Below are 27309 nucleotides of genomic sequence, written 5' to 3'. Positions count from 1 at the left end.
TATGGAGCCAATAAAGCCTCTTGGAAATGTTGGCCTGATACCTTGCTTATAGAGCTCCCCACAGCCTTACCAGGCCCTGCTAACAAACACTAGCTGTCTCTGCAGAAGTTTAGACTCAAGGTCAACTATATGGTTGCAGCCTATGTACAAGCAAGGCCCTGGATTCCTTACCTGAGAGGATGAGCCTAAGACTCCATCCAGGTTATACCAAGCTCTCAAAGCATGCCCATAGCCCCTTCTCCTTGTCCTAAGATAACCTCCTGACATCCAGGACTCAATTTTGCCTCATTCTGATGTCAAGTCTCCAGCCCAAAGTAAACATGGGAATATATGGTTAAAAACAAAAGAAGAAAAAGAAAAAAAGGAACACATTCACAATAAAGGAGTATAGGGACACAACAATCTCTGCAATCTACTCATGGACAATGGGGCTTTAGCACTGCTAAATGAATTAACCTAGAACAAAACCCATTACTGTTCAGCCAGATTTCAGAGTAAATGAATCCAAACAGACGAGTGAAAAAGAAATGGCATTTTACATCATATATTAAATACTAAAAATTATCCAAACAATAGCAACCAATGACACTTACTAGTATCAAAATATTTACATCGACGTGGGCGGATTATTTCTTGGGCATCTTGAGAAGCAACAGATTGTGACGGATCATCATTGGAAGACTGAGTTTCATCCTCTTGACCTGACGAGTCCTTTATATTCTCTTCCTGTAGAATAATAAATTAAATTTCCTTAAGATGTAAGGAAAATTACTGCAGATGAAAGGTTACAGTATTCCAAATACAACTAGAAAACTAAAATAAATACACTAAATGCAGCACAGTGTTCTGGATTGGAACCTGGAACAGAAAAAAGGACATTAATAGAAAAACTGGTGAAATCTGAATTGTCTATAGTTTAATTAATAGTATGGCACCAGTGTCAATTCTTTTTTTTTTTTTTTTTTAAAGATTTTATTTATTTATCTGAGAGAGAGAATGGGAGACAGAGAGCATGAGAGGGGAAGGGTCAGAGGGAGAAGCAGACCCCCCACCGAGCAGGGAGCCCAATGTGGGACTCGATCCCGGGACTCCAGGATCATGACCTGAGCCAAAGGCAGTCGCCCAACCAACTGAGCCACCCAGGCGCCCCAATTCTTACTTTTGATAAATACACCATGGTTACATGAGATGTAAACAGGGAAAGTTGGCTGAAGAGTACATAGGAACCCTATGCTATCTTTGAACCTCTCTATATAACAAATTATTTCAAAAGAAAATAAGAAAACTGAATACAGAACTACCAATTAGCCTTTAATACTTTAAAAGAGTAGTATTTTTTTTAAGTTGGTACAAATTTATTTAGAAGAGGCCCTGAAAAGAAATCTGGAATGACACACATAAAACTATTACTTTTCAGGAGATTACAGGAGACTTCCAATATTAATAAGTTACTACTTCAACAAGAATAAAGATTACAATCTTAATAAATGTGTATAACCTTACTTTATTTTCCCCACTACAGCCACTGTTATCATCATTATCAGCATCTTCATCATCTTCACCTTCTTCTTCCTCTTCTTCCTCCTCCTCATCTTCTTCAGGTAGTCGAATAGTAGTATCATAACCATAAAGACTGAGAAGTTCATGAATTGGCATGTCTCCTTCCTAAATAGACCAAATAAAAAGTTAATTTCTGAATAAATGAATACTTCATATTCCTGTAATTCACACCTTCATTCACAGAGAATATCCTTAGAACTGTATCAAGAATTCTCAAATCATAAAGGTGAACGAAAACAACTCTGAAACCCGGAAAATCTTAGTCTTTCAAGAATTTCTATAAGAGACTAACCAATTCTGGGCGCCTGGGTGGCTCAGTTGGTTAAGCGACTGCCTTCGGCTCGGCTCATGATCCTGGAGTCCCGGGATCGAGTCCCACATCAGGCTCCCTGCTCAGCGGGGAGTCTGCTTCTCCCTCTGACCCTCCTCCCTCTCATTCTCTCTGTCTCAAATAAATAAATAAAATCTTTAAAAAAAAAAAAAAAGAGACTAACCAATTCTAATCGCTAACAACAAAACCTTTAAGTATAATAAAAAAGTGAAAATGGTGTAGAACTGTTCTGTGCAATCAATTCAATAAATGTACACGGGCAGTTAACACTATGAATAGATGCACACACTTAAGAGTACCATACATAATTTGGGAGTGGGAAAAAATAAGTAGAAAAGAGACTGGAAACTAAGTTAACAAACTCAAAAAAGGAGGTGAAATTCACAGCCTAATCCAAACACATTAAAAGAAAACTATAATGATACACAGGAATAACACTGGATTCCATTAGCCATATGTTCTTTTCTAGGGTTACCTAAAATTATACATAAAATCCTGTCATGCAACCTTTGCTAACTATTTTACAAAACTGTTATATAACCTCCATCTCACAGATGAGGAAACTAAAGCTCAGAGATTAAGCAATCTTTCCCCAAATCATACAAGTTACAAGTAGTAGAACCAGATTTCAAGTCTAATTCTAAAAGCCCATACTCATTAGTACATCATACTGCCTCAGCCAGGGATCACCCCTAACTCCATAAAAAAATATACCCTCTGAGGATGAAATGAAGAAATATCCACATGCAATGAAATGAATCAAGTTTTCTATAGAAGGTATTCACTCTAATTAGTAATCAAGTGATATAAAGTTCAGGGAAATTGGGAGAGCATTCTGATTATAAAAAGAAAATTTAATCCAAATCACCTGAATGTACTACACACATTCACACATGCCCTCTTTCCACAACCCTCTACCCCACCTCTCTTTTGAGAAAAATTTAAGGCAGTTTAGAACCTACAAGAAGGGCAATCATGAAACAAGACCTGTTTTGTATTTCTCCAGCGGTCTTGTAGCATTATTCATGGACAGAAATAAGTCGCCCATGTGTTAAAGACATTGTTCTAGTAGAGATGGATACATCAGATTGGAAGATATAACCTAATGACACTAGGCACTTAGATCCTACAACTAACTCCCATCACTCAGAATTTGTGTACAAGAAGCAACTAATGTTTGTAATTTGAAAAAATTTTCTTATAGAAAGAGGTAGGAAGAAAATGCTGTTTAACGCTTGTATTTCCCATTGTAAATGGATATTCTAGTTATAAATCAGTCTGTGAATCTGTTTCTGAAAGAGAAGTCAATTCAGAGAGCCCTGACTGACGATGTACAGCAGCCACAACCTGAAAGTGGTAACTCTATTAGGTAAGGTGCTACCACTCTAGCTGAGAGCAGCGGGCACACTTAACTGACATCTCCTATTGTGTTTCTCTAAGTGCAGTAACACAAACAGTGCTTGAGGTGTTCAAGAATCTAGTCCATGCAGATATCTGGTCCATGTACCAAGGACCTGGTACAGGAGACAAATCTGGCATTAGAAAATCAGGATTTAAGAACTAAAACAGAACTTCAAGATCAAAAAAGTGGAGTAAGAGAAAGATATAGAAAAGGCTCGTTGTTTATACACTGATAACAAATAGCTGCCATAAAGTGTCTTCTATGTACCAGGCATTTGTGGTAAGTACTTTGATTCCACTATCTTATTCTCTCTCTTTTCTGAACAAAAGTAGAATAAGAATCTTATGCAATCTCAAAAGATCTTTAAAAGTACCACTGGGAGTATTTACTACCTTTATTTATAAGAAAACTAAACAGAAGGAAACATCATGCCCTGACAGAGATTTTTCTATAATACCTAGACTTAATCCCAGCTCGTATTTCCCATGAACTCATTCTGCACCACAAATTCGAAGGTTTAACAATGACAGTCACTACTATAAACAAGAGCCACAGAAGTCACTAGTATGAATAAGGGCCAAACCAAAGAAAATCTTCAGCCCTAAGTTTGCAACTAACATTTACATGGACCTAAAGATTTCATGAAGTACTTCATATTTATCTCATCTTTAAAACTCCCTTAATGGGGCACCTGGGTGGCTCAGTCGGTTTGGCGTCTGCCTCTGCCTCAGGTCATGATCCCGGAGTCCTGGGATCGAGCCCCATGTGGGACTCCCTGCTCGGCGGGGAGTCTGCTTCTCCCTCTGCCCCTCATTCCCCTCTCGTGCTCTCCCTCACTCTCTCAAATAAATAAAATCTTTTTTTTTAAATTTTTATTTATTTGACAGAGAGAGACACAGCGAGAGAGGGAACACAAGCAAGGGGAGTGGGAGAGGGAGAAGCAGGCTTCCTGCGGAGCAGGGAGCCCGATGCGGGGCTCGATCCCAGGACTCTGGGATCATGACCTGAGCCGAAGGCAGACGCTTAACGACTGAGCCACCCAGGCACCCCTCAAATAAATAAAATCTTAAAAAAAAAAAACTTCCTTAATATAGGTTGCCATTACCTCTAAATTTTACAAGTGAGTTAACTGATATTTTGAAAGATCACGCAAAATAGGTATATTATCAATCCAATATCCTCAGGCTCTCTACCTTTGGTCTGTCATATTCAAGGGCAACAGAATCACCTTGAGGGCTTAGCAAAACAGAGTGCTGGGCCCCACTCCAAAGTTTCTACTATAATAGGGCAGAGGTAGGGGCAGAGTATCTGCATATTTTCTATAAGCCAGGCCATACTGATGCTCTTGGTATGGGACTACCTTGAGAACCACTTACCTCACAATACAAGATACCTGCAAATTTCCTTTCCAATGGGAGGTAATAAACCTTGATCATTATCTTTAATAAAGCTAATCACTAACACCTGACACCTAGCTCAGTTATGTGTCAGAAGGATAGGTGACATACTAACTGCATGGAAAGGAATTTTTTTTTTTTTTTAAATCACTTTCGGGAATACGGAATATCTCATATTCACGTTTAGGTCAGTATTTTTTCCTCCTAGATAAGCATTTAAGAAGTATGACTCACTTTAGCTCTCCTCCAGCCATCCAAGATGTGAAAAGGAAAGAAGGCTAAGGGGAAGAAGGTGGCCCCAACTCCTGCTGTCATGAGGAAACAGGAAGCCAAGAAGGTGGTCAATCCCATTTGAGAAAAGGCCCAAGAATTCTGGTATCGGACAGGATATCCAGCCCCAAAGGGACCCCACCTGCTTTGTCAAATGGCTCCGCTACATCCAACTGCAACAGCAAAGGGCTGTTCTCTATAAACATCTGAAACTGCCTCCTGGGATTAACCAGTTCACCCAGGCTTTGGACCACCAAACAGCTACTCACCTGCTTAAGCTGGCCCACAAATACAGACCAAAGACAAAAAAAAAAGCAGAGATTGTTGGCCCAGGATGAGAAGAAAGCTGCTGGCAAAGGGGATGTCCCTATTAAGAGATCACCTGTCCCTCCAGCAGCGGTTAATACTGTCACCATCTTAGTGTAAAACAAGAAGGCTCAGCTGGTAGTGACTGCACATGCTGTGGATCCCACTAGGCTGGCTGTCTTCCTCCCTGCCCTGTGTTGTAAGATGGGGGTTCCCTACTGTATTATCAAGGCGAAGGCCAGGCTGAGCCATCTGGTCCACAAGAAGACCTGCACCGGGGCGCCTGGGTGGCTCGGTTGGTTAAGCGACTGCCTTCGGCTCAGGTCATGATCCCGGAGTCCTGGGATCGAGTCCCGCGTCGGGCTCTCTGCTTGGCAGGGAGTCTGCTTCTCCCTCTGACCCTCCCCCCCTCATGTACTCTCTCTCTCTCTCATTCTTGCTCTCTCAAATAAATAAATAAATCTTTAAAAAAAAGAAGACCTGCACCAATGTCGCCTTCACACAGATTAACTCAGAAGACAAACGAGCTCTGGCTAAGTTGGTGGAAGCTATCGGGACCAATTACAGTGACGGATATGATGATATCTGCCCTCACTGGGGAGGCAACATCCTGGGTGCAAAGCTGGTGGTTTATATCGCCAAGCTAGAAAAGGCAGAGGCCTTTCTGGCCACCAAACCGGCTAAGTGTTGAGTTTTCTGTACATAAAAGTAATAAAAAGTTCTCTTTCAAAAAAAAAAAGAAACGTGACTCACCTTGTAAACAATTCATTTCTCAAAGAAAAATTTAACAACACTTCTAAAATTGGCTAAGCAGAGAACAGAGGAGAGTCAAAGTGGCTGATCACAGTACATTCGGAGGAGATCTGATTGAATTTGAAGAAACAGTAACAGAACTGGCAGATAAAGAAAAGTCACTTAAGTCAGAGCGAATGACTACTGCACAAGTATAGAAACAAAAAAGGAATACCCAGGTTACTCTGATTAGAGCAGAAGATATCTGTAGAAACTAAAATAAAAAAGGTAGACCTGGTATTTTTACCTATTTTCTCTAGTTTTACTTAGTGTCTAGTAGGAGGTGTTATACTCTACTTTTGACTCCATTTCAGAGTAACTGTTGAGCGGTGATTGACACTGGAAGGGCTTAGAGATAATTATACACAAAGCAAAATGTTCAAGATGGACTTTGGCAGGGAAAGATTTAGTCTGCCAGAGACAGAGCTAGGATGGAATCCCCCCCCTGCTATCGTTCACGTGTAGTATAATTAGAACCTAAACTAAATTAGTGGATGTGGTAAAGAAAAAACTCAAGAGACCCTGAAGAAAATAACCATGAGTAAAGAATGATCAAGAGGTCCTGGTGACACCGAATCTCTGTTCAAGACACTCCTTGTGCCCAGATACACATTCATAGGACTTCTAAAAATAGTTCTAAAGAAAAAATATTAAAAACAACAAAAAAAAAAAACCCAAAATTAAAAACAATAAAGTTCTAATAAACTTCAAAGTTAATTTTAGGTGGGTTCTATTATGTGTAAACAAAATATCCTTGCCTATTCTATTAAGAAAATGTTTGCTTGATTTTAAAAACAAAGAGTATATAATGGTTTTATGCTTTTGCTTAGGTATTAACTTTTAACTTAACCTCTGTCACCTAATACCAAGTTAGAAAGCAGCAAGTTAGTAATCAACAATCAAGACCCACTGAGGAATACAAGAGAGTTTGACATTAGTATGAAAAGTATCTTACTTGATCTGAAGTATAAAGATCTTGCAGTAAACACAGCCACAACTACAGTAAACCAAAGTCAATCTTGCCGAGGAATCCTCAGTTTCAAATTCAAGAAGCATTTACTGTGTCCCTACTATGCACTAACGGAAGTACATAAGCTTTAACAAGTATTTTGCCAGGGTAATTCATCGTTGTCTGCCCCACCCCCCAATCCTTTCTCTTTCAACTTCTATATTCATCTTCTTCCAGGAAATGCTTCCTTCATCCCAAGCATGTATTTTGATTGAGAGCTCATGTTCTGGACTATATGGCATCTGATCCAATTGGAATCACTACATTCCCTGGCCGTAGGTTTGGAATGGGCACATGACCCAAGCCTGGCCATAGTTTGTTTCCAAATCTGTACCAATAGCAGCTAAAGAAACATAGACTATCTAAAGCAGTACATCTTGGAGACCTGGAAACTGACAGCATATAAAGAAAGTTGGTCTGAAAAAGGATGCCACCATGTAGAACAGCAGAAACAGAAAATATCTTCTGGTGGCACTTGAGTCCTTAAGGCCTAGATATCTCCCTGTTCTTAATAAAATTACATGAGCATTAAATTCCCCATTTTGCCTAAGTTAGTTCAAGATGGATTTCTATTATTTGTCCCCAAATATTCTGATATAAACAGTAATGATATCCTATAAAACAGATGTTCCTTGTCACTTCCCTCTGAAAAAAGACTAAAAGCTAAATAAAACATGGCTGACAATACATTATATTAGGGCCTGTCAGTCACCTGTTCCAGATAATCTCTCATTAACTTTTATTGTCAAAGTCTGTGTTCTACAAGGTACTAAATAAGGGGCTTTCCTCAAGTTGAACTGAAACGTCACAATAAAGTAGCAATGTCTTATTACCATTCATACAAAGATTAAGAGTATAGAAATCAGGGAAACAAAGTGGAAGAGAAAATTATGGGTCAAGTAGAGTAGATCTTCAGAGTTTGGGAGTTATAAATTTCTTTGAGAATTTTATGAATGATAGAACTACTAGGATTTACTGAGTGATTACCATGTAGGATACTGTATTAAATGTTTATATAATAAAACTGAAGCTTAAAGACGTTAAGTAACTTGTCCAAAGTCACACACTTGCAGTTGAGTTTTGGCCACACAGTGTAACTAAATGCTTTATAATATCTTTACATATATATGCTATATACTGCCTTCCTTGAAACCTGACCCTAGGTTAAGTGTACGTCATCCTGATGGAATGTGAAATAAGATGTACTGGGGTTGACAGACTGTAAGAAATATAAAGGAAGATATGGACATAGCACAGGAATGTGGACTATACTTTCATACTGTGCTTTAAGAAATAAGTTAACTAAGCACTATAACAAAAACAGGAGCAATCCTACCTGCATAACCTAAAGGGAGGCTAGCTGGAGGTGAAAAGAATAGATTTTTTAAAAGACAAACATTTTATCTGAAGTTAAATCTGTCCTTTAACTTTACAACAATATGGTAAAGTTACCAAATAACTTCAGTATTATTTGAAGGTTGGAGAGGTGCCCAACTGCTGGGAGAGGAGTGGGTCCCTCTGCCTCCTATCAGATTAGTCATTTAGAAATGACTGCAGGTGACAGCAGATACTGGCTATTCAAGGGCCATTTGGTGGATGGACACAGTACTCTTCTTCCACCTTGTGCTACGAATGACTTACCAATAAATGCTTACAAAGGAAGAGGGGAGGAAGAAGGAAAGAGACTGATTTCTAGCCAGGATGGTCCAGGGGACTATATCCAGATTGGACTACAGAGACAGTTCCTGAGGTAACTAACCTCTTGGGGTTGGGGTTTCACTATAAGATAAACTATAAAGGGATGGAGGCACTGAACGTTTCTTTATAATCCCCACACTCGGGTTTCTTTTTATTCAATGTAATTCTTGTGTGTATACTTCAAAAAGTACTCAAGCTCTCACATTTTAGTTTTTATTTTCTAGTTCTGGAGATTCATCAGATGGTATGTGTCTGGCACTTCAAAGTGAATATTAAGTATAATATTATGATAATGTGATTTTTTTTTTAAAGATTTTATTTATTTATCTGACAGAGAGAGATAGCGAGAGAAGGAACACAAGCGGGGGAGTGAGAGAGGGAGAAGCAGGCTTCCCGCGGAGCAGGGAGCCCGATGCGGGGCTCAATCCCAGGATCATGACCTGAGCCGAAGGCAGACGCTCAACAACTGAGCCACCCAGGTGCCCCTATAATGTGATTTTTTAAAAATACAGATAAATACATAAAGAGATAGCTGATCCCGATCCCTCTTCTCCCAAATAGACCACTACAATTGTGCCATTCAAAGCAAGACTATGAATTTTAAGAATACATCTGAAAAAGTTAAACCGGCCTACATATTGCTATTTCTAGCAAAAAGTCTATTTACTATGGGAATGATTCTGACACTCTCTAAGATCACCACAATAAATTCTAACCTGTGTATCTAATTCTACTAAAATATTTAAATGGTAAACTTATATATCCACCTTTTATAATATTAAGCTTTATACCTGTATTTGAACTGTACTGAAATGTAATAACAAACATCAAAGCATCTTCTATGAAAAGCTACTTTTCAATGAACTTAAAACTACAGGCCATGCAGTTATTGATAACTCCTGAATGAATCAACTGTCAGAATTCTGCCATAATTACATCAAAAGTCCGCTGCATATAACATGCCAGGTAAAAACCAACTAACCAATTCTTGACAGAGCTGTAATGTTTCGTTTCTATAAAAGAAAATCAGTAATCAATATGAGAAAATCTTCATTTTTTAAATTAAAAAAAAAAAGTTTAGTTTGGTTCATACCTAAAGAGTTTATAATTATACTGGCCCTGAACTAGCTTAGCGGCAGGTTACAGATGAAAGCATTGGTGATTTTGCACAACTTAAACCTATGTCTTAATTATTCTGGGAAAAGCTAGAAGCATCTGAGAAGGTGTAAGACTGCCTGGATGAAGAGAATGATAAAAGACTGGTTCCCTGTCTCTTTCTTTCTATATCCTCTACAAATAATTCTACTTTAAGTTTTTTTCCCCTAAGAAGGGTCATTTGAAAGCAAATTTGGGGAGGCTTTAAAAGACTGAAGGAGGCAGAGAATAAAGGAGAAACAGTAAAAGACAATACACATCCAAACTTTTAGCAAAGCTTATTAGCGATTTTGTACTAATTAAATGTGACAGCCTATTTTCCAAAACAGAAGAAAACAATAATCATTCTACCACATAACCTGTACTGATTATCTCCTCTTAAGTAACTACTTACTCAAATAGTTGAGTAATGCAGAATGTGAGAAAATGGAAAATATAACATTTTCCTCCTTTAAATGTTATCCCATGGATGGGTTATTCAGAAACGAAAATATATCTAAAGCAATAGAAATTTCTATGAAATATAGGCAAATAACTGCCTTTCCACTTAATGAATATATGAAGTGACTATGATTGTTTCTTTCAATGTTCAACTAGGTTCTGAATCATTCAAACAAATTATACCAGTCTTCTGAATGACTTTCCAGCCTCTTCTAAAGAATAGTTTTGGGGCGCATGGGTGGCTCAGTCGTTAAGCAGCTGCCTTCAGCTCAGGTCATGATCCGAGGGTCCTGGGATCGAGCCCCACATCGGGCTCCCTGCTCAGTGGGGAGCCTGCTCTCTCTCTCCCACTCCCCCTACTTGTGTTCCCTCTCTCGCTGTGTCTCTCTCTGTCAAATAAATAAATAAAATCTTTTAAAAAAATAAAATAAAGAAAGAATAGTTTTGACTCCAGGCTCTTCATGTACTTTTAACTCATTCTTGAAAAGCTTTTATAACAGCTATACATCATTGCCCCTAAAACCAATTCTGTTTTTTGGCTTAATAAAATATTGAATTGCTTAGGCATTATAAGCCAGCTTTAATTACTAAAAGATCCAAAATGGGACCATCTGACAAGATTTAACTAGATATTAATAGGATTCCTTTTCTAGCTCTTTAAATGTACACTTTAAAAAGTTCCAGACTAAAATTCCGAAACACAAATTAGTCTTTATTACCACAAAAGTACAATTCATTTTTCCATGATATTATGTATTCCAAATGCTTAAAGACTGACACGATGTCTTATTTATGTTCTTTTTATCATGGAGTGCAGATCATTTATGTAGGACATTTTAAATTAGAGCATACCAGATTGATTTATCCATTCATTCAAAATGTCTGACCACTCTTGCTAAGTACCAGGAAATACACTGGTGAATAAAACAAAAACTGTCCCTCCCGTCATAGAACTAAAGGAGGATTCAGATAATAAATTAGACAAACATGTAATTACAAATTGTGTTAGTTATAAGAAAGCATTGAATGGGGTATAGTGGTTTTAAAAAAAGCTAATTAGGAGACAGGTTAAGGTCCTTCTGAGGAGGAAACATTAAGCCCAGACTTAAGAGGATAAAGAGTCAGTCTCAAAGCACGTTATCAAGGAGCAGGAATGAGCTGAAAAGCCTTGAAGCACAAAGAAAAAGCACTTCTAAGAACAGAAGCAGCTGATGTGGCTATTTAAGAGCATGACAGAGGCACTATAATACATGGCTGAAGGACCCTATCAAACAGGTGGCCTTGCTGGCCAAGTCAAGGAATCTCGATTTTCTTCTTGTTTAACAGGAAACCACTGAAGAAATTTTAAATAAAAGGCTGACACACATGGATTTGTATTTTGAAAAGACCATCATGGCTACTATAGAAATATCCTGGAGGGAAGAGTGGTAAAAGAGGAAATGGGGAGAATCTAGTTAGGAAGTTACTATAAATAGTCTAGGCTAGAAATGGTGACCTGGGCAGTGGCAGCAGAGATGGAACAACAATCAGATAAGAGGTATCTTTGTGGGTAGAAATGATAAGCTTATTTAAGACTGAGTACTGGGAATGAAGGAAGAGGACTCCCTGATTTCTGACTTAGGCAACAAGGTACAATATAGTGCCATTTTTTATCAAGCTGAAGACAGGGAAGGAACAGATGGAGGAAGAACATCAATCAACAGTTCTGCTTTGGACATTTAAACTTATTTTTAAAGAAATTTTTTAAAAAGATTTTATTTATTTTTGACAGAGAGATAGCGAGAGAGGGAACACAAGCAGGGGGAGTGGGAGAGGGAGAAGCAGGTTTCCCGCTGAGCAGGGAGCCCAGTGCGGGGCTCGATCCCAGGACCCTGGGATCATGACCTGAGCCGAAGGCGGACGCTTAACAACTGAGCCACCCAGGCGTGCCTATTTTTAAATAATTTTTTTAAAAGATTTTTATTTATTTATGTTAGCGAGAGAAAGAGCACACACACAAACACACGAGCCAGGGGTGGGGCAGAGAGAGAGAATATTCAAGCCGACTCCCCGCTGAGCACAGAGCCCGATGTGGGGTTGGACCCAGGACCCTGAGATCATGACCTGAGCCAAAAAAAGAGTCAGACGCTTAACCAACTAAGCCACCCAGGCGCCCTTAGGACATTTAAAATTTAAAGATGTCTATTGAGATATCCAAGCAGAAATGTCAAGTAGGGAAGGTTAGATAAACAAAACTAGGGACAAGGAATATGTTAATGCTAGAAAAATAAAGAATACGGATATCATGGGAATAGATTAAATCAGATCACCTAATCAATAATTTTCAAATGGTGTGTATACATTACATTCCAGAGATTCTAATTCAGTATGCCTGGGGAGAGGTATAGGAATCTGCATTTCTTAAGTCCATGAGCGATTCTGAAGCAGCTGACCTTCATACTACATTTTGAGGAGCACTAATTTACAGACAGAAGAAAAGTGCAAAACAGAGAATTGGGGAATTCCAAATTTAAACCTTGGGTGAAGGAAGATGAGTCTGCAAAGGGCACTGAATAGAAACAAACAGATAAGAAAAACTGGACAGTGGGGTACTCCAGAATTCAAATAAGAGAAGGGAGTGTTAACTGTTGAATATGGCTGAGAGTGAAGTAAAGTGACTGATGCATAGAACAATAAAATCATTGGTCATCTTGACAGGAAAGGGCAGAGACTATCTAGAGTATTTTATGGAATAAATGGGAAATGAGGAAGATGGTAACCACTATTAAGAAATTCTGGCTCTGAAAGGGTATTAAGTAAAAGGTCAGCAAGTGGGGGAGGACAGAGGTATGTATGAGGAAATTCAGCATACTTTTTTTTTAGAGAGCAGGAAAGGGGTGGAGGGGCAGAGGGAGAGAGAGAATCTTAAGCAGGCTCCACACCCAGTGCAGAGCCCAACAACCTGACTTGATCTCACAATCCTGAGCTGAAATCAAGAGTAGGACACTTAACCGACTGAGCCACCCAAGCACCTCTTTATATAGCCCATCTGTGACTGGATACCTGTGATGTTTTACTAAAGTAACTATTTTAATTCTATTCCAAATAGTTATTTAAAAAAAAAAATGCCTTTCATTTCAAACTTTAAATATCGCACCTACAACCACATAAAATTTTTCAGTATCAATTATATACAACACCACTTTTCCCCCAAAACAAAGGTAGAGACCCAAAATTTCAAGTATTTCCTCTCTGCAAAAAAGCCATGACTACTCTCCGCAAAAAAGCCATGACTACTTCATCCTCTAGCTCTTAGTGTTTATTTACCCTTGCAAGATCCTCTATTTCAGAACTGAAGTTTGTTTCTCCTTCCATCATTTCTTCCTCTTCTAATGTTCGTTCATCATCAAAATCATGAACCAGCATGTCAGCTGATGGATCAAATTCATGGTCATCTGATGTTGCTGAACCTCCTGGTAAAGAATATTTTAAAAAGTTTGGTAAACCAAATTAAGTGTTATTAATATTAATTTAATGTGTATGTTATATGAAGCTGGGCAGAAGTCAAATAAAAGTATCAGGGAAAAGCTATGCACATCAAGTCTTATTTGTTTTCTAAAATTCTTGCCCTTACACTCATCACCAACCTCCTGCAAAAACTCTCTTCTCTAAGGGATTATTTTTTGCCCTCTTTCACCTCTATATATTCACAGTTAAAACTGCAACTAATATGCGGGGTGGGAGGAGAGTATAGCTTTAAAAAAGTATGTAGCTTTTAAAAAGTACTGTCATCTAAACATGAAATTTCAGTTGCAAAGAATAAAGGGTCATATCAAAAATAGAACGATCATTTGTGTGGGAAAAAATCACAATTCTTAATCATTTGATATTTAATAGACCCAATGAGCATGAACCCTCATGGCCCATGAGAATACATAGTCATGTGAAATACAAAGTCATCTGAACAAACAGTCTAATGAAAATACAGCTGCACTCAAATATTATTCTATTAGCTCTTCCACAAAAATATATTTTAACATACAGGTAGCTGTTCTTAACTTAGTTGATTTTGGTCTGAAATAATTCTGATATAGAATATAAAAGCAAAATTTATTAAAAACTGCATATAGAACTCTTATGAAAGTCATTAAAAATACACCAATAGGTAACTGATGTGTAAGCTAATCTATTTTTAGCCTGGTGGCTGGGGAATACTGCTGTACTCAATAGGGTCAAGCATGTAATATTAGATTGCAAGTGCTCGGCATATACATTCTGTAAACTATCCCCACATTTGGCTATTGCCAAACCTGGACTTAAGTTTGCAAAAGCATTTTTTACTAATAAATGAGTTATTTAACATTTAAAAAATCAATTAGCAATTTTTTAATCAATTTAAACTGTTAAAAGTTATGTTAATAAAGTTATATTAATTAATAAAGGTTAATATCATTAATTAGTAATATATTACATCAATATAAAACCTTCCTTCAGACCAGTAAGAGGACCAGTAGGTAAAACAGAGTTAAAGGTTGATTTCTTGAAAAACAGAGTACTAGGGATAATGGGGTGCCCAAGGCTCAGGGTTCTTGTCATCTCCCTCAATTTTCAGTGTAAACACCACTTTTTGAGTGCTTATTGTGTGCCTAATACTATGGCTCAAGTACGCCACATACATTATATCTCATTTAATCTTCAAACAATCCTATGAACAAAAACAAAAACTTGAGGCTCAGAGAGTTTAAGCAGCATATTTAAACCCACAGAGCCAGTAGGTGGCAAGGATGGAATTTAAATCCTGGGTCTGCTAATTCCAATGCCTGCGCTTTTACTGTACTTCAAACCTCCTGCAAGCCCCAGCCTCAGAGACAGTAGGTATCTTGCCTCAAAGAATACTTGAAGAGAACCTATTTTTCTTTAAAAAAAAAAAAAAAATTTTTTTTAAGTAGGCTCCACACCCAGCGTGGAGCCCAACAAAGGGCTTGAACTCACAACCCTGAGATCAAGACGAGCTGAGATCGAGAGTCGGACGCTTAACCGACTAAGCCACCCAGGGGCCCTGAAGAGAACCTGTTTTTACTAAGATGTGTGAACTGCAAGCCAGGTCAGGTGGTAAAGCACTAAGAGGTCATTCTGCTCTTTGAAGAACACAATATTGATATTAAATATAAAATAACTAAATAGATATTTCTAAATCAGGTATCACCTCATAACACAAATGAGTTAAAAAACTATCAATGTTTTAGAATGACTTAAAAATAAAAATACATTTCATATTATATATACTATTAATTTCTTTGGAAAGAAATGGCATGGCATAATTTTATTATGGCATCTTAGTACTGGTTGAGGGACTGGACACAAGAGTTCTATAGGAGAGCAGTTTGAGAACCCTTGATTTAGCTGCAGTTTTGTCCCAATCATTATCCCTTCTTCTTGAGTTTTTAATGAAAAATGTTCCCAAAACTTTTCAGTTCACCCAGCAATCTTCTAGGACACTTAGTCAATAATCATGTATTCCTACAAATGATGCTGTATTTTTCTTCTCCTTTGTAGGCAGGAAGATCCTAAAACCACCTCACACCACCACCCTGAATATACTATTATCCTAATCATAATATAATTCCTATTGAATGCAAATATTGTAAAAAAACTAATTATGCTTAATTCCTAACTACTTATACTTTCACTAACTAAAGTAACAAAACAAAACTCACATGAATACACAGCATCAAGTTATGAGTGTTCTATTACTTAAAGTCTCCCATTTTTTGTTGTCATTTGCAAAGCTTTGCCACCTCACCCTTGCACTACTTGAAATACCAAAGGGTAGGTAAACCTTTTTCCCCTTCTCACTCCAATCCTTTCTCCACATATACACCACACTGTTTTCTACTAACTTACAATTTCACTTCTTTTCTTGCCTTAATCTAACTTCTTGGTTTCATCTGACTTCTTTTTTACCTTGTTGAAACCAAGTAACCATCCTATTCCTTTCTGTTAATTACTAGGCCCACTGTTACGCTGTCTCCTAGAGCTCCTAGAGCTTTACTCCTAGAGTAAAAATCCCTAAATAAATTATTAGAGGTAGGGAATCTGGTGCTTTGTGTAAGTAAATATTTTGCTTCAGAGTTAAGGCAAAGATCAGTTTGGTCAAAAAATTACATCTTACTGCAAAATTACTAAAAGGTATCTTACATCTTTCAAAGAGTCAAAAGATAAATTGTTTATAACATATCATGTGCACTCATTTAATCATTTTATTTCCTTCCCTTCCCTAAATCTCCCCCTCTAATGGCTACAAGTCTTACAGGTAAAACCCTGTATTGTGCCTCCACGGGTTTACACTGGTAAAGTCTAGGGATAAACCACTGAGCCTGGGTCATGTGATTATTATTAGTAACATCAATTCCAAAGTACAGATGTTACAAAAGCCATAGCCTTTTACCAGCGGACCAAAAAAATTTTTTGACACGAAGCCTCTATTCCTACTCTTTTTCCACCAACTTTTGTTAACTGCCTACAACTAGTATTACTTATAAGAACAGTATATATTCTCTTTGGGCAGAAGCCTGATATTACAAACACTACTTCAAAAGATCTTCCTTAGTCTGAAAACAAAAACAAAACAATACAAAAAAATCAATCTATTTGTATAAGCATTCAGCAAGTAGTAAAGGCCATCAAAGATGTTTTATTCTTCAAACTCCACTATTCAAGTTCAGCCTAAGCCGATTCAAATGCAATGGAAAATGAGAAAGCTATTTATTAATATCATGTTTAAAGTAATTACTTTTTTTGTGCCTATATATTACCTGATGAATGTCTCAAAAATTCATAGAAAAATATCTAGGGGCGCCTGGGTAGCTCAGTCTGTTAAGCGTCTGCCTTTGACTCAAGTCACGATCCCAGGATCCCAGAACCTGGGATGGAGCCCCTGCACTGGGCTCTCTGCTCAGCAGGGGGCCTGCTTCTCCCTCTCCCTCTGCCTGCCACTCTGGCTACTTGTGATTCCTCTCTCTTTCTCTGTCAATAAATAAAATCTTAAAAATACATATATCTAAAACGCAGTCTATTTGCAGTGTGACAACATTAACAAAAACAACTAGAACCTATTTTTTCGATGAAAAGATGTCTGTGTTTGAAAGGAAAAAAAAATACTGGGAACAATTCCATGTCCTAAAAAGGATACAATAATCTACTATTTATCTGAGGTCAGATTACTTCCAACCTCAACCATCCAGAACATATTTATAAACTAGGAAGTTAAAAAAAAATCCTTGAGTTTCAGAAATGTCACAAAGCCTAATATACTTTACTTCCAAGCATATTAGAAAGAGTAAGACATCTCAGCTGAAATAAATATGACAAAACTCACAGTCAATTGGCAGCACACTAACCATTTAGAAGGGATCTGGAGGTATTCTAGTCTAGCTCCTACTTGATACATTGTACTACACAGAGTACAGTGATTTGTGTTTGTGAAAATGACCCCAAACCATTACAAAAGGCATATAATTTTTACAAACATTCTTTCTAAAACTTACAACATAGAAAGACTGCTTCAATAATCTGGAAAATTCAGTAATACATCATACCTAAATATCCAATATATATGAGATGCTTTCAAATAGAACACTACCCTATCTCAGAGAGCTCCCTTTCTGACTCTTATGCTATACTGAGCTGTTCCTTAATTCACATACTCCATTATAGAAGGCTGCCCTCTCTCTTGAAGTCCCTGGACACTGAGGCAAGGACTGGACTCTTTCCTGACTGCTCTTTAGCTCCAACCAATTGTTGCTATACAGGAATGCTATACTTAGTAGTGCTAGAACCTCTGACTAATCGTAAGAAGCCTAAATACAGATTTTATATAAAAAACATTCTAATTTTTAAGATCACGACACTGGCCAAACAAAAAACATGTGTGGCCCAGATATGGTTCAAATACCACATGTTTGCAACCTCTAAGTTAAGAAAAAATGAATCTGTACTGTATTTGTAAGAGAATACGTAGCTCCAAAGCTATATGGTGTGCATCTAAACATAACCTTAATTTACGACATTATTCATTTTTTAATGTTCTTATATTATTTTTTTCTCCCTCACTAAATACATTAATTTTTTTCTCAAATACTTTGAGTTTCCTACACAAGCAAATATTTCTAAGTAGTGACTCCTTTTGAAAAAATACACTTCATATATACTTGAAATCAAATAGCAATTAAAACCTGTAAGAAATACACACAGTAATTCATAAAAAAAGTGAACCCAAAAATAGTCATGAGGTTGAACTCACAGCAGCCTCACCTGTACTTTCATGGGCAGTCAAATATTTCATCCATTTCTTTTTCCCCAGAGAAAAGAAGCATTCAGAAGAAAAGCAAGTCAGATGATAGTCTAACTCCTCTAGCCTTTTTATAACTAATAGGACAAATGTTAGTCAAATAGAGATTATAGAAAATATAGAAAATACTTACCTGGACTCGAAGACTCAACAGATGGCTGGGGGAGGGGGAGAAAAGAAGAAAAATTATCATCTTTGTGTAGTAAATCTTCACAAAATTATAGGAATTATTCAATGACAAGCATGACACCAAAAACCATAGTAAGTTCTAATGTCTGAATTGTCCAAGACAAACTAAAACCTTCCATATAATCCTTTCTCTGACATTATATTTAAACATTAAAAAATTCCAAACATTCCTGAATCTAGAAACAAAGACAAAAATAAGGAATTCAGATTTTAAAGGCAAATATGGGTCTCATAACATATGTCGTTTAAGAGATCTGATTTTAGATCTTGGAACTTTCTAAAATATTTTCTCCAATCAAGACAGAGGAAATTACACACAAGGTTTGCTATCAAGCTGGTCTCTGGCTTAAAATGTGTGGGAGAAGGGAGGCCAAAACACTTTTAAGACATTATTTTAAATAAAAGTTATATTTTAAGAAAGCAGAAGGAAAAAGTAAAATGTTATTAAGCACCAAACAGTACATTAGGTTAACTTTACTCACAAACAACATATTTTTAAATTATCAAAGAATTAGTAAGCTTCAAGCTAAAGTCAAGTTATCTGATGGAAAAATTACATTCCCAATTAAAATGCTGCTTCTACTGTAGCATTCTACTCCTTATATATTTAACTATAAGCACTTAAAAAATTTAAAGATAAAATTGCTAGCTAGCAACTTATTTCAGTAATATCACCACTTGACAATTTGTGGCTACATTTTATCTAAATTCAGTTAATTTATAACTATAAACAAGTCATCTACAAACACAAACTTCTATAAATAACAAAAACTAAATGTTTCAAATGACATACACTTCATAATTAAAACCTTTCCTATTCATTCAGAGCTATTTCATGCCCATTAGAAGTCAGAGATGCTGGAAGGCCAAAAGCATTAGCAAAGAGATAGGGTTATTCTAGTACAGATAGCCCCCAACAACGATGGCTCAACTTAACCATTTCTCAACTTTACGACCGTGCAAAAGCAATAGGTGTTCAGTAGAAACTGAACTTCAAATTTTGATTTTTTTCCTGGGCTAGCAATATGTGGTATGATACTATCTTGTGATGCTGGGCAGTGGCAGCAAGCTGCAACTCCCAGTCAGGCATGCAATCACGAGGGTAAACAACAACCAATACACTTATAAACACTGTGTACCCATATAACCTTTCTGTTGTTCACTTTCAGTCTAGTATTCAATAAATTACATGAGATATTCAACATTTTATTATAAAATAGGCTTTGTGTTAAAGGATTCTACCCAACTGTAGGCTAATGTAAGTATTCTGAGCATGTTTGGGATAAGCCAGCCTAAGCTAAGATGTTCTTTCAGTAGGTTAGGTATATTAAATGCATTTTGACTTAATGATACTTTCAACTTATGATAGGCTTATCAGGACAGAGCCCCATCATAAGTCGAGAAAGATCTGTATTTTCCCTCTTTCTGCTAAGTAATGGGGCAGAGAGTCAAGAAAAAACAAAATAAAACAAGGGAAGTGCCTAATTTTCAAAAGCTAGGCATCTAAGACAAATTTCTTATAAAGTATTAAAACTCCATTTTGAAAACTGTCCACATTATGTTATTGTACTAAGTATGACATTCTAGATTGTACATGATAACTTAGGTTCTTTTGAAGCACACTTTTCCAAGAGTCCTGTTTTTTTTCCTTCTAATGCTTAGAATGGTTCTTGACTATATGTTATAATCAAGTCTTTTATTTTAATAAGACTGACGGTATTCAGTATTAATAGATTTTCAAGTGTCACACCACTATCTTTACTTAAAAGTTACTTTGCCACAATAGAGTTAAAACAGTGCTACTTTTTAATTCTATTCCTCTAACAGGAAGCTGGAGAGCAGGGTGATAGAGTAATGTAACTATAAAAAGGGTTTCTAGATCTTTTGGGCAGAGCTACACATTTCTAGCTCAAAATGGATTTAACCACCACACAAATTATTACAGAGCAAATCAATATTTTAAAGTATTAATCCACTTTTATGTCATGCAATTATGCTTTATTTCCCAAGTTTAAGCACAGTATCTGTCCAAGGCTACAGCAATGATGACTTATCTTCATCTGGTTCCAGATTCGCCATCCACAAAGTAGCCTCACAGTGCTGTTTTTCCTTTTTAATAAACTTTCGAAATGATTTGCAGGGCAAAACAAAAAAACCCAGCATTTCTTTCAAATTAGGAGCTTAAAAGAAATAGCTCTTTGAACATTTAGGTTTTTTTTAAGCCAATAAAACTCCAATAATTATTCCATTTAACAGTCTTCTCATAAAAAGGGGCTTCTGATTAAAAATGTTATCCTACAGAAGAATAAAAGGTTTATTTTCACTGATGTTAGATATTGGCAATAATGAAGATACTGGATTGTGAATGGTGTCTGTAGTTTGTAAAAGGCCTCAAACAGCACTTGGTAAAGTTATCTATAACTTTAAAGTTCTGAAAAAGGCCCCAAATATTTTCCAATAATTAAGATACCAAATGTTTAGAGAACTGGTAGCATTTGTAAGCTTAGCTGGCATAAAGTAAAACTACCCATTATTCAAAGATAGCATTAATGTTCATTTTACGTCAGAAATACTGGAATGTTTCAAGAACTGTGATTTAAGTGATGTATACCTAGATTAGGATGGGGGAGGGGAAGCAGGGATGGTCTGCCTCTAGACATACATTTTAGTATTCTATGTTCAAAATAAAATCCCATTGTTTCAGCTTGGGGAGGGTGAGAGTGAGATTAGTTTCTTGAAAGTTAATTCTATTCAGTTAAATTAAAAATTGAGTTTCTAGAAACTCGGCATTTGGAAACAGTTTATACTATAAACATTATCTTTGCCCAGCCCAAAGACAAAACAATTATTTTTCTAAATAAGAGTTTAGTATCACAATACAGGAAATTTCAGTATGAAATAAGAACACTTTTTATTTAGGTACTTAAGGGAATAGCAGAACCAGCTTACATTTCTGTAGTACTACATTTTTTCAAAAGAATAAAGTTACTTGATCATAACTATATACCTGACAATAACACATGCCCTGCCTACCTCATTTTATAGATTAGCAAACCCAAGGAGATAAAGTGACTTCATCAAGCTTCCATGGTAGGTGGTGAAGGTGGAACTGAAGTCTAGGACCTGAATGCTTCCATATCTCCCAAGGAAACAACTATGTTAAAAATGTTTTCTCTTTACCTCTTTCCTTCCTCCCCCTTACTTTCTCTTTCTTTTTAAAATGGTTTTCATGTGTTCAAAGCATGTTTAAAATGTGACTGCAAGTTGTCATCTGTCATGTCAGACTACTATTTATGTCTCCTAAGGAATTGGTATCTCTAACAATACTCTCCAGGAAAACCTGAAACATCTACCATTAATGACACAGTAAACTGGAAAGGGTGAAGGAGGGGAAAAATAAAACTAAAGCTGTTAAACAGATACTCATTTGTAACAGTATCTATTTTTAGAAAAAGCACAAACTATAAAATGCAAGTAGTAAAGATTTTTCGTTGGAGGTTAAAATGTATTTAAAATGCACTCATACATTATTGGTAGAAAAATGAGTTGGTTTAACCGTTCTAGTGATCATTTTGCTAATATGAAATTACCCTACTGATATGCCTAAAAAATCGTACTAAGATATATCGATAACAGTCATTTACCATAAAGTGGCTCATAGCAAAAAATTGGGAAAATATTTTAATGTCTATCATTTAACTAGTTAGAAATGAAATACAAGTCTTCCAAACATTTAAGCACTAATAATCCATTAAAAAGAATGACACAAAAATCTGTGGAGAATGAGGAAAAAAAAATGTAAAAAATATATACACATATTTATTCATGCATGTATTAGAAATGGAAAAAAAAAAGTGTAGAGTAGGGGGTAAACTGGGCTGGAATACACATTAAAATTTTTTTCTCCATAAGTATATACAAGAATCTGTTAACAGTAAATACCTCTAGGAAACGGGTAGGGGAGAGAAGGGTTTTTCATTTATACCTTTCTACACTGTTGGAATTTTCTAACCACTTGTTAGCATTACTGTTTTGTTTTTTTTTAAAGAAAGTTAGTGGAGATTATCTTGTGGAATTATTGGCTATTTTCATTTTCTTCCTCTACTTCTAGATTTTTAAGAAAACTTAGTACTTGCCACTTTTTTTTTTTTTAACAAGTGCGTAATTTAGAAAAATAACCTAGTTTTCTTTTAGGTGCATATATAATTACCTGAGATGGAAAACATAACACTAGACAGCCACACAGAGTATGAGTAAACTAAATCAAATTAAAAAATGAAACTTAACTTTTATACCTTCACCCATATATATGATTTAGTTGATGAAGTTGCTAATAGTTGTAACAAATTCAATGCCTCAGATCTGTTCAAATGTTTCTCTTTTGTATTTTTCTAGAACATGGTAATCTAGAATATTATAATTATTAAAAAAAATAAGGTAGTAAAAACATGAAGTAATCATTAGACTCCTATATTCCAGGCAATCAAAAGCATATTTTCAATGAACATACCTGTCTGAACTAATTTCTCCCCTCAAACCAATTCCATCACCATTTCTTTGTTATCATCACCTGCTTAGTAATTTAGACACTAAATCAGAGATTCTCAGAGTTATGGGGATAGAAGCCAAGAAGGAGTTAAAGGCCCTCCTCCAGGTGGAGAAGACAGGGGAACTGTGCTCACCATTTCTCTTCCTCTATACAAAACTAAATCACTTCTTTCCCCTGAGGAATTCTGGGGCATAAAAAAGATGAAGAAAATCTTGGTGGTAAAACTAGCAAATTGACTACAGCAATAATAATTCAGAGGATGAACTGCTATTATTAAGCACTAGGAATTCAGAAGCCTGGGTCCCACTCTTAATTGTGCCACAGCCTAAATGCACAACCTAGGACAAACTGCATTAACTCTGCTCAGTTTCATTTTCCCTAAGATAGAAAGATTTGGACTTCTTCTAGTTAAATTTCCTTTGAGATCTAACTTCTTTACTATTATGATTTGCTCAAAAGACATAACACTACTTAGGAATACTTAGCTAAAGGGATGAGATATGTTTTACAGCCTCTTCTAAATTTTTTTTTTTTTTAATCTAGGACTTTTGGGAAAAAATGATCTCAATTTGCAAAAAGCTTTCTGGGGGGTGCTACTTTATGAATTTCCTATCTACACAAACATAATTTTAACAGTCATTCTTATAAGCCATAGAATAAGTCAAACAGAATGGGTCCCAAGTGATGACTGGTACCTGAACAGCTTAATCACTGCAATGAATTTTGAAAACATTTGCAAATAAACACTGAAATATACAGGGACTCAAGTTAACACCAAGCAAGAAATTTCTATACAGATGATTACTTTTCTACTTTTACTAATCAGTTACTTGCTTCAATGGCAGTGTTTTATTTCTGATTTGAGAAACTGATGAGTCTTCGGTACAAAAATTCTCTAAAAGTAATCCTCCAGCTAACCTTTCCTACCTTATCAAGCACTTTATTACTCCTTCTGAATTAAACTTTATTAGACTCTCACACATTGGTGTTCTTGATTACTCTGAATAAATCCTAAATACAATCAAGTATAAATATTAAAAAAAAATTCATTACGACTACAGAGAATTATTTAAAGCCTAAATCCATCACAGTGAAACAAGTTTTGTTTACAATTGAAATTAACACTATCAAGAATAGCAGTTTAGATGATCCTATTTCCTTAAAAAATGAAATTCAAATACACTAAAAAACCACTAAGCAAGCAGTCTGTTCTCAAGAGAAATAAATGAATAGATGCAATAGTGAATAGATTATGTATATAATTTTTGGAAATGTTTAAATACTTAAAACACAGAAAAGCAAGTTCATTAAATTTTCTTTTCTTTATATAACAGCAATATGGCCTTGGTGAAAAAATAGGTCTTGCACCATGTTGTGGATTTTTTTTTTTTTCCTGGAGCAGTCCCTTCTGTATTTACAAACTCTGAAATAACAGACAAATTGTTCATTCCCTAAGGTCCCTACACCACATTCCTTATAAAACCCAAAGGATCAACGATTTCTTCCTTTCTCATTGCCTTTGTAAAACTGCAACTACCCTGTAATTTCCTTCCTTTAAGTGTAACTAGGAGAACCTCCTTTTGGAAGGTTGATAAATAATTCTAAGGGATAATAAGTAATGAGAAATATTACCAAAAACTATTAAGAAAGGGAGTATGTACCATTTCTTTTAAGCACATTAAATATGTTTTAATGTTACCATGATTTGAGGAACCATTAAATACATACTTCCTACTATGGACTGCCTAAGATGATCAGATCAAGTATGAAAAATCAGTATATTCTATTTACATCTAAATCAATTTGTATTCAGGAATTAAATATTTCTCTGGAAAAACAAGGTCAGTGTCATTCTCCTATGTAAAAAGTAACAACAATAAAAACACCCAGAAGCATAATATCTACATTTTTCTCCAAAGACATACTTCCTCAATAACCTGCTTTCCCCTCAGATTTATCAAATAAATGTATATTGTTGTTCTGCATTTTCTGTTATTTCACCAGTTAGCTTCAATGCTCAAGTCTACTTAACCAAAAGTACAACAGCACATTTATTTTACCACACACTTTATATTGGCATCATGAACAAATCTCCTGAGAGCTCACACAATAGCAAATAAAAGACCTCTATACACCAAGCATTTCTCCACCTAATTTTCAAAAATGATTAGTCTCTAAAATCATCCTGATTACTAAAATATTGAGATCAGAAAAATACAAATTTTACTTTTCATTTTTTCACTTGCTTTAGATTTTTTGCAGGACACAGATGAATGAAGAAGGATTCCCCGTTCTTCCTCCAAATTCACTAAAAATAAAACCATCTACAAGCAACTGAAGTTATAAAAGACAAATTTTTTTTAAAGATTTCAGGTCACTAAATAAATGCACTGAAAACAAAGTTCAGGTTTTCTCTTCTTGAAATTGAACCATCCATGTGTTCCTACTTAACATGAGCATTCCATTCTCCAAGTGATCCAATTTTTAAGGAAACCAAAACAAACCCTTGAAAATATTAGGAAATGATTAGTGACTCAAAATATTGCTTTTCCTCTCTTACATTAATGCAATCATCTTTAGCTTCTAAAACAAGAAAAAAATATTAATATACTTCTACTTACATACTAAGTTTTCAGTATGCCGGCAGTTAAAATTTATGGGTGAAGTTTCTTAAACTTAAATTTTACTGTATTTGCAAACTCTAAGTTATTTTCCTTCTGTAATAGCTTGCCTTAAAATATGACTACAGAACTTAAAGCTCAAACCATTGTGAGCAACACCACCAGGGAAGAAACCGTCACTGCTGCTTATCTAATAGGCATTCACTGAAAGGGGAATCCACTGAAAACTATTTGACAAAAGGTAGGTAAATTCAGCCACTTACGACCCCTTCCCCCTCTTACATATGAAAAAAAGAAACACTTAAAATCTTACCAGGACTAAAATTGTTTCAGCCCAGTGGAATGAATCCAGTCACATTTAAGTGAAATACAAAGTACTGTGTTTTCTCCAACTTATGTGCCTTGAAATACAATTCTTTAACCACAAAGAACAAAAGAAATGGAAAGAAACCTAAGATCTAAATTTAGTTTTACATCAAAATTAGTAAATGTTTTAAAAAGATTACTGGCAGCGAAGAGTCCTGCTATAGTGAAATCTGCTCCTTTAATAGCAAATACTCCACTACATTAATATAAAGTCAGTTTCCGTAAGGAAAGCAGAAGGAGCACCCTAAAAGCAACAGCACAAAAAGCTAACTTTTAAGTCCCTCCACTCAACCGGTACATAAAAAGCGTCGAAATTAATATTTTTCCATAATCTACGTTTCCGTATCCCAAGGTTTAAAAAGGAGATAATATGGTATTACCAAATAATTCACCACTGACTTCATTTAGCAAATAAAGAACACAAAAATTGGGGGCTGGATGGTTAAAAAAAAAAAAAAAGCTATTCCTGAATCTGTTTTGGGGTGTCTCCGAGACCATGAAAATGGTAATTCATACAAGGAAATGCCTTAACAATCATTTAGTGAGGCTTTGACTCAAAGTAGACTTAAAACCCCAAATACTATCACTTCTTCAACTCTAGGGGGTGAAGAATAACGGAATTCTTCCGAGGGTAAGGGGGAAAAAAGTATTTAAAAAATCGAATGTGTAAAGGTTTAAATCAGAAACAAAAATTTAAATCTCCAGTGGCACAACACTAAGTTCGAAACAATCATTAAGAGTGGTAGTTCGCCACGATTTGAAGCCCAAAAATATAAAACAATTACCACCGAGGAAAGGGGGCTTTGGTTAATCGTTTACTGGGTGGAACTCGTTTTTTTCCCCACAAGGGGAAAAAAAAAAATAAGAAGAGAAAGACAGTAACAGATAGCCTTA

General features: G+C 35.9%; 1 protein-coding gene and 1 pseudogene across 11 annotated transcripts in view; one reads left to right on the top strand and one right to left on the bottom strand.

Moving 5' to 3' along the window:
• MIER1 (MIER1 transcriptional regulator) overlaps positions 1-27309 on the bottom strand; it is a 61829-nt gene that overhangs the window by 28243 nt on the left and 6277 nt on the right. For 8 of the 11 annotated variants that reach the window (XM_031030322.2, XM_031030329.2, XM_031030327.2 and 5 more), the window contains 4 exons: positions 18824-18848; positions 13668-13813; positions 1504-1665; positions 594-726 (listed from right to left, as the gene is read on the bottom strand). In XM_031030322.2, the coding sequence (XP_030886182.1) occupies positions 594-726; positions 1504-1665; positions 13668-13813; positions 18824-18848 (466 nt within the window). Of the gene's footprint in view, positions 1-593; positions 727-1503; positions 1666-13667; positions 13814-18653; positions 18691-18823; positions 18849-27309 lie in introns of all 11 variants that reach the window. The other 3 variants (XM_031030333.2, XM_081818598.1, XM_081818599.1) reach the window with 2 other exon arrangements.
• On the top strand, positions 4944-5957 carry LOC115941616 (large ribosomal subunit protein eL8 pseudogene; annotated as a pseudogene).

The sequence above is a fragment of the Leptonychotes weddellii genome, chromosome 4, assembly GCF_054177405.1.
Source record: "Leptonychotes weddellii isolate Sample4059 chromosome 4, ASM5417740v2, whole genome shotgun sequence".
In the NCBI taxonomy this organism is placed as follows: domain Eukaryota; kingdom Metazoa; phylum Chordata; class Mammalia; order Carnivora; family Phocidae; genus Leptonychotes; species Leptonychotes weddellii.
The sequence above is the reverse complement of the archived record's forward strand: the minus strand, read 5'-3'. Positions and strand labels throughout refer to the sequence as shown.